This window comes from Hyperolius riggenbachi, chromosome 1 (genome assembly GCF_040937935.1).
Source record: "Hyperolius riggenbachi isolate aHypRig1 chromosome 1, aHypRig1.pri, whole genome shotgun sequence".
NCBI lineage: Eukaryota > Metazoa > Chordata > Amphibia > Anura > Hyperoliidae > Hyperolius > Hyperolius riggenbachi.
This window is the reverse complement of record NC_090646.1, coordinates 240,189,587-240,202,463: the sequence shown is the minus strand read 5'-3', so window position 1 is coordinate 240,202,463 and position 12,877 is coordinate 240,189,587. Positions and strand designations below refer to the sequence as shown.

The following is a 12,877-nucleotide window of genomic DNA, read 5'->3' as shown; positions in this document are numbered from 1 at the left end:
ACCTCATTTTGGAAAGAAGACATCCCAAAGTATTCAGTGAGAGGCATGGTGAGTTCATAGAAGATTTTATTTTTTGTCACAAGTTAGCAGAAAATGACACTTTCTGACAAAAAAAAGAAAAAAAAAAGTTTCCATTTCTTCTAACTTGCGACAAAAAAAATGAAATCTGCCACGGACTCACTATGCTCCTCTCTGAATACCTTGAAGTGTCTACTTTCCAAAATGGGGTCATTTGTGGGGTGTGTTCACTGTCCTGGCATTTTGGAGGGTGCCTAATTGTAAGCACCCCTGTAAAGCCTAAAGATGCTCATTGGACTTTTGGCCCCTTAGCGCAGTTAGGCTGCAAAAAAGTGCCACACATGTGGTATTGCCGTACTCAGGAGAAGTATTATAATGTGTTTTGGGGTGTATTTTTACACATACCCATGCTGGGTGGGAGAAATATCTCCGTAAATGACAATTGTTTTATTTTTTTTTACACACAATTGTCTATTTATAGAGATATTTCTCCCACTCAGCATGGGTATGTGGAAAAATACACCCCAAAACACATTATACTACTTCTCCTGAGTACGGCGATATCACATGTGTGGCACTTTTTTGCACCCTAACTGCGCTAAGGGGCCCAAAGTTCAATGAGTACCTTTGGATTTCACAGGTCATTTTGAGAAATTTCGTTTCAAGACTACTCCTCACGCTTTAGGGCCCCTAAAATGCCAGGACAGTATAGGAACCCCACAAATTACCCCATTTTAGAAAGAAGACACCCCAAGGTATTCCGTTAGGAGGATGGTGAGTTCATAGAAGATTTTTTTTTTTTTGTCACAAGTTAGCGGAAATTGATTTTAATTGTTTTTTTCACAAAGTGTCATTTTCCGCTAACTTGTGACAAAAAATAAAATCTTCTATGAACTCACCATACTCCTAACGGAATACCTTGGGGTGTCTTCTTTCTAAAATAGGGTCATTTGTGGGGTTCCTATACTGCCCTGGCATTTTAGGGGCCCTAAACCGTGAGGAGTAGTCTTGAAACCAAATGTCGCAAAATGACCTGTGAAATCCTAAAGGTACTCATTGGACTTTGGGCCTCTTAGCGCACTTAGGGTGCAAAAAAGTGCCACACATGTGGTACCGCCGTACTCAGGAGAAGTAGTATAATGTGTTTTGGGGTGTATTTTTACACATACCCATGCTGGGTGGGAGAAACATCTCTGTAAATGACAATTGTTTGATTTTTTTTTACACACAATTGTCCTTTTACAGAGATATTTCTCCCACCCAGCATGGGTATGTGTAAAAATACACCCCAAAACACAATATACTACTTCTTCTGAGTACGGCGATACCACATGTGTGACACTTTTTTGCAACCTAGGTGCGCTAAGGGGCCTAACGTCCTATTCACAGGTCATTTTGAGGCATTTGTTTTCTAGACTACTCCTCACGGTTTAGGGCCCCTAAAATGCCAGGGCAGTATAGGAACCCCACAAGTGACCCCATTTTAGAAAGAAGACACCCCAAGGTATTCCGTTAGGGGTATGGTGAGTTCATAGAAGATTTTATTTTTTGTCACAAGTTAGTGAAAAATGACACTTTGTGAAAAAAACAATAAAAATCCAATTTCCGCTAACTTTTGACAAAAAATAAAATCTTCTATGAACTCATCATACACCTAACAGAATACCTTGGGGTGTCTTCTTTCTAAAATGGGGTCACTTGTGGGGTTCCTATACTGCCCTGGCATTTTACGGGCCCAAAACTGTGAGTAGTCTGGAAACCAAATTTCTCAAAATGACTGATCAGGGGTATAAGCATCTGCAAATTTTGATGACAGGTGGTCTATGAGGGGGCAAATTTTGTGGAACCGGTCATAAGCAGGGTGGCCTCTTAGATGACAGGATGTTTTGGGCCTGATCTGATGGATAGGAGTGCTAGGGGGGTGACAGGAGGTGATTGATGGGTGTCTCAGGGGGCGGTTAGAGGGGAAAATAGATGCAATCAATGCACTGGGGAGGTGATCGGAAGGGGGTCTGAGGGGGATCTGAGGGTTTGGCCGAGTGATCAGGAGCCCACACGGGGCAAGTTAGGGCCTGATCTGATGGGTAGGTGTGCTAGGGGGTGACAGGAGGTGATTGATGGGTGTCTCAAGGTGTGATTAGAGGGGGGAAATAGATGCAAGCAATGCACTAGCGAGGTGATCAGGGCTGGGGTCTGAGGACGTTCTGAGGTGTGGGCGGGTGATTGGGTGCCCGCAAGGGGCAGATTAGGGTCTAATCTGATGGGTAACCGTGACAGGTGGTGATAGGGGGTGATTGATGGGTAATTAGTGGGTGTTTAGAGGAGAGAAGAGATGTAAACACTGCACTTGGGAGGTGATCTGATGTTGGATCTGCGGGCGATCTATTGGTGTGGGTGGGTGATCAGATTGCCCGCAAGGGGTAAGTTAGGGGCTGATTGATGGGTGGCAGTGACAGGGGGTGAATCTGAGGGGTGGGGGGTGATCAGGAGGGGGCAGTGGGCAGGGGGGGGGGATAAAAAAAAATAGCGTTGACAGATAGTGACAGGGAGTGATTGATGGGTGATTAGGGGGGTGACTGGGTGCAAACAGTGGTCTGGGGGGTGGGCAGGGGGGGGGTCTGAGGGGTGCTGTGGGCGATCAGGGGGCAGGGGGGGGAAATCAGTGTGCTTTGGTGCAGACTAGGGTGGCTGCAGCCTGCCCTGGTGGTCCCTCGGACACTGGGACCACCAGGGCAGGAGGTAGCCAGTATAATAGGCTTTGTATACATTACAAAGCCTATTATACTATGTACATGCGGCGATCCGGGTGCTAGTAACCCGCCGGCGCTTCCGAACGGCCGGCGGGTTACTACGAGCGGTGGGCGGAGCCAGTCCCCGGCGGCTGATCGCGTCACGAATGACGCGATCGCCGCATAGCCACTCCCGCAGCCGCCCCCGCCGATGGGCGTATTGCGGTCGTTTGGGCCCAGTCTTTGCCGCCGCCCATCGGCTGGGGGCGGTCGGCAAGTGGTTAAATATTAAATAGTCACCAGATCAGAAAAGTTCAACTGGCAGATGTGTCCCAACTTTACTTCAATCCTACATATTACAGGTATGTAAATTAAAGAGGATCTGTAATGGAAAAAACTCCCTCTGGGGGATACTTACCCTGGGAGGGGGAAGCCTCTAGATCCTAATGTGGCTTCCTCGTCCTTCTATGTCCTACTGCACGGGTCCCCCAAAGTGTAGCGAGGTAAATATCTACCTAATGTGATCTTGCACAGGTGCACTAGCAGCTTTCTGTTCCGGTTAAGGCGGAAATAGCCGAACCCGATTGGATCCGCTCCACTGCACAGGCGCGAGTCCTTTGCACCTGCACAGTAATGCGGATACGATCGATACAACTTACCCGAAGGAAGAGCAGCTACTGCCCCTGCTCTGGATCCCGGAGAGGTAAATAAATCTTAGCTCTTCAAGCTTTTGGAGGAGGATTGGGGGGGAGGATAGGGGGGGGGGGTTGTAGCGCTGGATTCCTGCTGTCTTCAGAGGTCAGGGAAGCCTCATTGGGACCCTGAGGTAAGTGTCCCACATAGGTTTTTTTTTTTTTTAAGTTACAGAGTCTCTTTAAGCAGGATCCGATAAAAACATAATGCCCAATGTGCCTGACTTTCAGAAAGTGTTACAAAGAACGATGAGCAAACATGGCAGTTTTCATTTCTCAATTTTCAGGAAAAGGTCACATTTTAAAACAAATGAGAGTATTTGCTAAAATATTTCAGCATGAGAAAACACATTTTCATGAAATGGATTGAAGTAAATGGGCATGAGAAAACACATTTTCGAGAAAGTTCTTATTTTCATTAACAGTTTATCCTGTGGAAACTCCATTATATTTTTGTAACATTTCAAGTCGGGCAAAAATAAAAATTTCAATATACAAGCTGATCCCTAATTACAAAGGCTTGGTTAATGAAACAAACCCGGACTAATTTTTTTTTTTTAATGGTTCGCTATGCATCAAATGCTTGCAAACCTCACCTAAGTCATATCCCATCATAATGAGAATTGTTACATGATGAATGAATATGTGGGTGTGCATTTGCATTTGCATTAGCATATCAGCACCTGCAGCGAGCAGTGGTGTAGCTAAGGAGCTGTGGGCCCCGATCCTAGTTTTACATGGGGCCCCCCAAGCACTCTATACATAACAATTGATACGGTGCACCAAAACCTGCCAAGGACAACCACAGTGTCAGAGGAGCAAGAAGGGGATGGGGAAACGATTGTTAGTGATCACTACTATTCAAAGTATCTATAGAAGTGATTACTACCACTACCAGCATAGGACCAATAGAGAGCTAATACTGTAGTTGAGGGAGGGCCCTTTGGGGCCCCTCTGGCCCAAGGGCCCCTATGCAGTGGCTACCTCTACACCCCCTATTGCTACGCCCCTGGCAGCGAGACTTTCTTTGTAATACATCCTAGTCTGATTGTATGTGGTTAGCACTGGCAGCACGTTTGATTCTGCTAACAGTGGTTGGTGTGAGCTCTGCAGGATGCGCCTGCCGTCCATGGGCCAGTTCAAACTTTTGCATTAAAAAACAGTCGATTCCCAGATTGGAACGGATCCTAGGGGATGCGAACGGATCCAATGTTAACCTATGGATCCGCTGAATGGACCGCAAATTTGGTTCTGCAGCAATTTTTCTGGCCCGCTGAGCCCAGTGGAATGGAAGCTGAAGCCCTGCACTGCATTGGGGGGCAACGAGTAAATGGAATGTTTCTTCACACTAGTTCTAGGGCGCAAAATCCACTTTGGGGATGGGGGTCGGGATGTGGGGAAACAGAATGGAAGCAGCTGAGTGGCAACGGAGTGAAAACAGATCTGATCGACCGGTAATCTGAGATCAGTTTGCCACTCAATTGCTAGTGTGAACCGGGCCTGTAAGTGGTCTTCTACAGGGAGTGCAGAATTATTAGGCAAGTGGTATTTTTGAGGAATAATTTTATTATTGAACAACAACCATGTTCTCAATGAATCCAAAAAACTCATTAATATCAAAGCTGAATATTTTTGAAAGCAGTTTTTAGTTTGTTTTTAGTTTTGGCTATTTTAGGGGGATATCTGTGTGTGCAGGTGACTATTACTGTGCATAATTATTAGGCAACTTAACAAAAAACAAATATATACCCATTTCAATTATTTATTTTTACCAGTGAAACCAATATAACATCTCAACATTCACAAATATACATTTCTGACATTCAAAAACAAAACAAAAACAAATCAGTGACCAATATAGCCACCTTTCTTTGCAAGGACACTCAAAAGCCTGCCATCCATGGATTCTGTCAGTATTTTGATCTGTTCACCATCAACATTGCGTGCAGCAGCAACCACAGCCTCCCAGACACTGTTCAGAGAGGTGTACTGTTTTCCCTCCTTGTAAATCTCACATTTTAAGATGGACCACAGGTTGGGGTTCAGATCAGGTGAACAAGGAGGCCATGTCATTAGTTTTTCTTCTTTTATACCCTTTCTTGCCAGCCACGCTGTGGAGTACTTGGACGCGTGTGATAGAGCATTGTCCTGCATAAAAATCATGTTTTTCTTGAAGGATGCAGACTTCTTCCTGTACCACTGCTTGAAGAAGGTGTCTTCCAGAAACTGGCAGTAGGACTGGGACTTGAGCTTGACTCCATCCTCAACCCGAAAAGGCCCCACAAGGTCATCTTTGATGAAACCAGCCCAAACCAGTACTCCACCTCCACCTTGCTGGTGTCTGAGTCGGACTGGAGCTCTCTGCCCTTTACCAATCCAGCCACGGGCCCATCCATCTGGCCCATCAAGACTCACTCTCATTTCATCAGTCCATAAAACCTTAGAAAAATCAGTCTTAAGATATTTCTTGGCCCAGTCTTGACGTTTCAGATTGTGTGTCTTGTTCAGTGGTGGTTTCAGCCTTTCTTACCTTGGCCATGTCTCTGAGTATTGCACACCTTGTGCTTTTGGACACTCCAGTGATGTTGCAGCTCTGAAATATGGCCAAACTGGTGGCAAGTGGCATCTTGGCAGCTGCACGCTGTTATGATCGCTTCTGCAGCAGGTACTGCTGGCAGTAGTAGTGCTGCAGCTCAGGCAGTTCTGATCTCTTTCCATACAAGCTGCATAGCTTTGTCTGCTTTTTCCTGCTGTCAGCTTGTGACTAATTATCATTCACCTGTGTGGGAATCTGCATGTCTGCTCCCATTGGATGACCTCAGTATAAAGATCTGCTTCCTGCAGGGCTCCTTGGGCTATCATAGCTTCAGTTTAAGCCTGTCTTGCTGTTGCTTCAGCCCCAGATCATGTTTCTTGTTCTAAAGATACTTTGCTGGTCTTGCATCATATATTGGTTCATTGCCAATATATATGCATACCAGCACGTTTATTATTTTCCTTGTATTCGTGTTACGTTGATACATCAGTGTCGCTGATGTATACGTACACGAACTGTTTATATCCTGTGTTCAGTTAGTCAGCTTTCCAGCACGTTTTGGTAGTTTGTGCGTATCGTGATCACCCGTGCTGAGTTAGTTATCCTGCTCCTGGTTCTGTTTGTGGATTGCGTTCATCTCTGCGAAGAGATAACGAATCCTTCTGAATCCTGTTCTGTTACCGTTTGTGGATTGCGTTCATCTCTGCGAAGAGATAACGAATACTTCTGAATCCTGTTCTGTTACCGTTTGTGGATTGCGTTCGTCTCTGCGAAGAGATAGCGAATCCTTCTGAGTCCTGTTCCCTGTATTGTTCCAGTCCTAGTCAGTGTTCCTGCTTATGTCATATATCGGTTCATTGCCGATATATACATATGTTAGTCAGACGTTACAAATAGTTTCATTGATAGCTGTAATTGTAATACGCTAGGAAAACATACTTATTGTATTTTTGTCTGTGTTCCGTTCATCTATCTTGATCCTGCTATTTCCTGACTATCCTGTCCTGTCTTCGTGAGGCACGCCATCACTGCAAACGCATTGGCTGCCTCATTCCAGTCTGTCTTGTTGTGGACGCTTGCTGTCACTAAGTAGAGGCTAGTCAAGCAAGCGTTCATTCTGTCTACCTGTCCTGATCTCCTCAGTTCTGGTTTATGCGCTCAGCGCTACTTGCGCTGAGACGTTATCACGAAAGCATTGTTTGTGGCTGTTCGGATCTGCACCGGCTCTGTGCGCCACAATCTCCTATTGGAGTCAGTCCTCTCCTCCACTAAACTGGGGATATCCTGATTCTTTGTGCTGGTGTGTGTACCTCCTTCACGTCAGCTTATGTGTTGCATGCTGACTGTGGAGAATACACCACCAAGCCTGACACACGCTTGACTTTTCTCAGTTCATGGGCAGTTATTTTGCGCCTTAGTTTTTCCACACGCTTCTTGCGACCCTGTTGACTATTTTGAATGAAACACTTAATTGTTCGATGATCACGCTTCAGAAGCTTTGCAATTTTAAGAGCGCTGCATCCCTTTGCAAGATATCTCATTGTTTTTTACTTTTCTGAGCCTGTGAAGTCCTTCTTTTGACCCATTTTGCCAAAAGAAAGGAAGTTGCCTAATAATTATGCACACCTGATATAGGGTGTTGATGTCATTAGACCACACCCCTTCTCATTACAGAGATGCACATCACCTAATATGCTTAATTGGTAGTAGGCTTTCGAGCCTATACAGCTTGGAGTAAGACAACATGCATAAAGAGGATGATGTGGTCAAAATACTCATTTGCCTAATAATTCTGCACTCCCTGTATATAACACATAGCACATTCAATTTTTTTTTTCTATCTCCAGCAATTGAGCCATACCTTTCACCTTTACGCAGTAGATCAAATCCTTTGTTTATTTCATCAAAAGGCAGTTTGTGAGATATCAAGCCATCTACTTTGAACTTTTCTGAGATCAAATCTGAAACAAGTTGAGAAACACCATCTTTGCCTCTGAAACCTAAGGATAAATTGAACATAAATATGTTACACATAAAGTTACATGGTTATATAAAAAAAAAATCACAACATAATTTACTAACTGAATTTACTGTGCCAAATATGTCTGAAACTAAACAAAAAAGTGCTCCACTGTCAAGTGACATACTGTTTGTCCATGAAGAAAGGAGGATGGATGACAGCACTAGGGACAATGGCTTGGGGAATGATGGAGCGTGTGTACTAGGCTTTAGGTCTACTTTTTCTAGACATGTTAGTTCTCAGCCCTGTTTTAATTGATGCATTCAATTCAATACAGTTTAACAGCTAATTAATTTTGTCAGATAAAAGTAAACTGTAAGCTGGTGAATTACAATAATCAGCTTGGGGGGTGGGAGAGGTCACTGTGGGTGCTGCTGGGGGTGGCAAGGCAGCAGGAGAGAGGCTCCACTGCTTTGTACTGCAGAAGGTAGATGGATATGAAATTGGAAACCAGCTGCTGTCCAAATTTTTTTTTTTAAATGCAGTATTTAGTATACATCTTCCGCAGCGCTGTACAGAGTATATTGTCTTGTCGCTTAACTGTCCCTCAGAGAGGCTCACAATCTAATCCCTGCCATAGTCACATGTCTATGTATGTATTGTGTAGTGTAGTCTAGGGTCAATTTTAGGGAGAAACCAATTAACTTATCTGTATGTTTTTGGGACGTGGGAGGAAACCAAAGCGCCTAGAGGAAACCCATGCAGACACCAAGAGAACATACAATCTTTTTTGCTGACCACTATGCCACCGTGCTGCCCCAAATACAGTAGAATCCCTTTATAGTAAACTCCAAGGGGCCAGGCAAAGAAGTTTACTACATCAGAAATGGTCATACTCAAGCACAAAGTTTTCTGTAGTACTGGATCTTAATTCAGTCAATAATTGGTAGTCATTTTTTCCTTTCGATGCTTCGGTAAGCGAGCACAGACCTAAGCTAGATCAAAATACACAGTGCACTATAAGGAGGGATTTGCATGCAATCACACAACAGCTTGCACATGAAGCATAGCTCTCAGCAGTTTATGTAGGTACATTACTGATAGGGTGCTCCTCTGTCCACATTTCTGTGCAGCCTGGATGAAACTGTAGTGTTACACCCATGCACAGGCATGTCACAGATGATAGGCAATTCCCTCAGTAATCAGGCAGCAGCGTACTCAACCTACCTCCAAATATAGCACCCTTCAAAGTGCGGCCACCTAGAAGCAGTAATGGATTAAGTGGGAGTTGTGAAAGCAAAGGAGCTGCTCCAATAATTACTGTAACGCCCGAGCCAGGATAGGAAGACAGAAATGCAGACATCTAAAGATGTAACAACAATATGAGAAAACAACATTCATTTTTTTTCTACATCCATATTATATTGGATTCAGCTGTAAAACATGTAATAACCAAACAAAAAAACGAGTGTGGTAATGCAATCCTAGCAACATCACACCACATATTTTGATCACATAGGTTTTTCTTCACAATATTGAAATAATAATTTTCCTTTGGCATGAATTACAGTAAACAGTCAAAAGTATAGGCAATCTGTTGATGCATGCATTGGGTGATATGCAACAGGCAATACAAATAGAAGAAAACTTTGGTAGCTGGTGTTCTGTTTTGATTTATCCATCTCTGGTTACTGGGTATAACCTCTCACTACACTCTGGGCTTGATGTAGATTTTCATTATTTATCCCCCTCCTCATGTCAACTCCTGAATTTACAGTTTAACCTGTCAACTAACCAAAATAATAATAAACAAGTGTATTTTTAACTCTGCTTCAATATTATGTTTTGAAACTGTCTGCACAATTTCTACAAGTTTTTTTTTTGTTTGTTTTTTGATTCCTAAATATAGATATCTGCTAATACATACTGCTAACTCTGAAAGCCCAGAGTACACTGTATTCAAAGTACCCTCATCAAATAGCTTATACTATGCATGGTTCCCTCTTATTTTTGGCTGAAATTCTTTTCAAGACCAACAAATTGTGCTTAAAAGTTTGTGAACCCTTTAAACTTGTGAGGTAAATAGAGAATGGGGTAAAACAAGTGAGATTTTTGGAATTTTGCCTCTAGCCTGAAGCTGTCAGTAAGATAACAAACAGCCACTGGGGGGTTACAGTAGGGGGGAAATGAAACAGAAAAAAAGGTGAAAACTAATTATACATAGGAAAATAAGAAAGTTAATAAAAACATATTTCCCCAATTTTACAATCTGTATTACTGCAATAATCCATCAAATATTGAATAAAATAGTGCATGATGACTTAAAATTTATATTATGGGAGATAAAAATCTTTGCAAATTATTCAGTTTTTCAGTAAATTACCAAATTAATACAGCGTGTGTGAAATTCTTAGTGAATACTCAGTAAAGATATATTTTACCACATGATGTAAATGACCAAACATTACATTTTTACCACAAAGGTCTTAGTAAATTAAAACCTAAGTCTTATATTTTTGTGGGAGAAAGAAAAACTGTGTCTCTTGGTTTCACCCTGCTGTACCTTACAGACAATGGATTTATGCAATCCCTGCAAGATTACCATATATACTCGCATATAAGCCAACCCGCATATAATCCGAGGTACCCCCTTTTCCCTCAAAAACCAGGGAAAATTTGTCGACTCACATATAAACCCCCTCCCCAATATATATAGCCAGCAGTAGCTAAAACGGATTCCGGCGCCTGCAGGATGCAAGGCATGTAATCACACGTTTCCAGAGACACAGAGCACACAGTGGAACAGGAGCTCCTCCACTTTCAGCAGGGATGCAGTCTGTGGTCAGGAGCTGATGCTCCTTCTAGTTTTACTTTGTGAAATGTACAGTTCAAACAGTATTTAACCACTTCAGGACTCAGCCTTTACCCCCCCCCCCCCTTAAGGACCAGCGCTGATTTAGAAGATCTGTGCTGGGTGGGCTCTACAGCCCCCAGCACAGATCAAACAACAGGCAGAGCGACCAGCTCACCCCCCTTTTTTCCCCACTAGGGGGATGATGTGCTGGGGGGGTCTGATCGCTCCTGCCTGCGTGTGGGTGGTGGTGGGGGGGGGCACCTCAAAGCCCCCTCCGCCACAGGATTCCTCCTCTCCCTCTTCTCCCTCCCTGCCCCGAGATCGGAGGCTGCACAGGAACGCATCTGTCCTGTGCAGCCTCTAAGAGGCTCCTGCCTCTTATGTGACAGCGATTCCCGGCCGCTGATTGGCCGGGGATTGCTGATCTAGTACAACGCTGCTACTGTTAGCAGCGTTGTAAAAATGTAAACAAAGCGGATTATTTCCTCTTGTGTTTACATTTAGCCTGCGAGCCGCGATCGGCAGCCCGCGGGCTATTCACGGAGCCCCCCGCCGTGAATTGACAGGAGGCAGCCGCTCGCGTGAGCGGCTGTTTCCTGAATAATTAGCCTGCAGCCGGCGACGCAGATGTGCGTCGCTGGTCCTGCAGCTACCACTTTGCCAACGCGCGTTATGAGTGCGCGGTCGGCAAGTGGTTAAACAACTTTGGTTTGCTAGTTAGCACTCTTTCTTCACAGTGCTAGAATTCTGGGTTCAACTTTTGTCATGTACAAGCTTAATGTACCTGTGTTTATCATCATCAACAGGAAGCATAGTGAATCTTTTTTCCATGAATAAAAGCAAATAATTGAATAATAGGTTTAAGCAACTTCACAACAACTTGAGGCATTAATAACCTGCTACAAACAATGGCTGTCCAGCTTACCTTTACAGCAGGGGTGCAGGTTGTGGTCAGGAACTGATGCCCAGGCCTGCAGGATCGAATGCCATCCATGCCTCCAAAGATGATCGGTGCACAGCGTGACAGGAGCTTTTATGGATCCCATGTTGTCTGCACGTGGGTGGCCAGAATGTGTTACGAAGTGGAGCAGGCATCCGGTGCTGTGAGTGACAGCCTGCAGAGTCGCCTGTGCAATGATCGGGGATTCCCTCTTCCGTCCAGTCTGCTGTGAGTGACAGAGCCTGCGGAGTCACCTGTGCAATGATCGGGGATTCCCTCTTCCATCCAGAACCCACTGTCTAAACACGCCACTAGATGGCGTCATCTATATGAGACACAGTGAGGGCTGAACAGAAGAGGGAATCCCCGATCATTGCACAGGCAACTCTGCAGTCCGTCACTCACATTAGACTGGATGGAAGAGGAAATACCCGATCCATGCACAGTAGAGATGGGAAGTTCAGATGTTTTCAATGATCCGGATGATTCGAATCGGATCATTGAAGAGATCCGGATCTTTGATCCGAATCTCGGATCATTTTACTACCGAAGCATTCGGGGGTGAAATGAATAGCAGGACAGGTCTTTCCCTTAGTGATGGGAATTCCAGCTCTTCTCAGAGAATCGGCTCTTCTGAATCGGCTCCCATTAAAGAGCCGGCTCTTACGGCTCTCAATCGGCTCTTCATTAAATATCACTGGACACCACTCAGAATCGGAGTAAAAGCCCTGCCCCCGTCTCCATGACAACTCCAGACTGCTTCGCTAACTGGGGTAATCCCTCCTGCTACTGCTCTGCTCCGCCCCATACGCTCCTACAAGCTGCAAAAGAGGACTACATCTCCCAGCATGCCTCAGCGCCCTTTATTACACAGCAAAGCAGAGCTGTGTGGGGCGGCTGAGGCATCGGCTCTTTTAAAACTGAGAGCCGACTCTTGTCGTTCACAGCAAAGATCCGGCTCTTAGAGCCGGCTCGTTCGCGAACGACCCATCACTACTTTCCCTGCTGTGGACAGGAGAAGGGGAGGGGGGTGGACACACAGAGAAGGGGAGAAGATGGACAGAGGGCAGGGAGTGGACAGAGAAGGGAGGAGGGACGAGCAGAGAGCAGAAATGTTTGCCCACAATACCCACATGCTGCAATCATAT

The 12,877-nt window shown here is 44.7% G+C and overlaps 1 protein-coding gene across 1 annotated transcript in view; it reads right to left on the bottom strand.

Annotated features, from left to right (window-relative positions):
* The window catches only part of LOC137504071 (alcohol dehydrogenase 1-like), a 69,228-nt gene that overhangs the window by 1,676 nt on the left and 54,675 nt on the right, over positions 1-12,877 (bottom strand). The window contains exons 7-8 of the mRNA XM_068232031.1: positions 9,163-9,298; positions 7,837-7,975 (exon numbers count right to left, since the gene is read on the bottom strand). Coding sequence (XP_068088132.1) covers positions 7,837-7,975; positions 9,163-9,298 — 275 coding nt within the window. The remainder of the gene's footprint in view (positions 1-7,836; positions 7,976-9,162; positions 9,299-12,877) is intronic.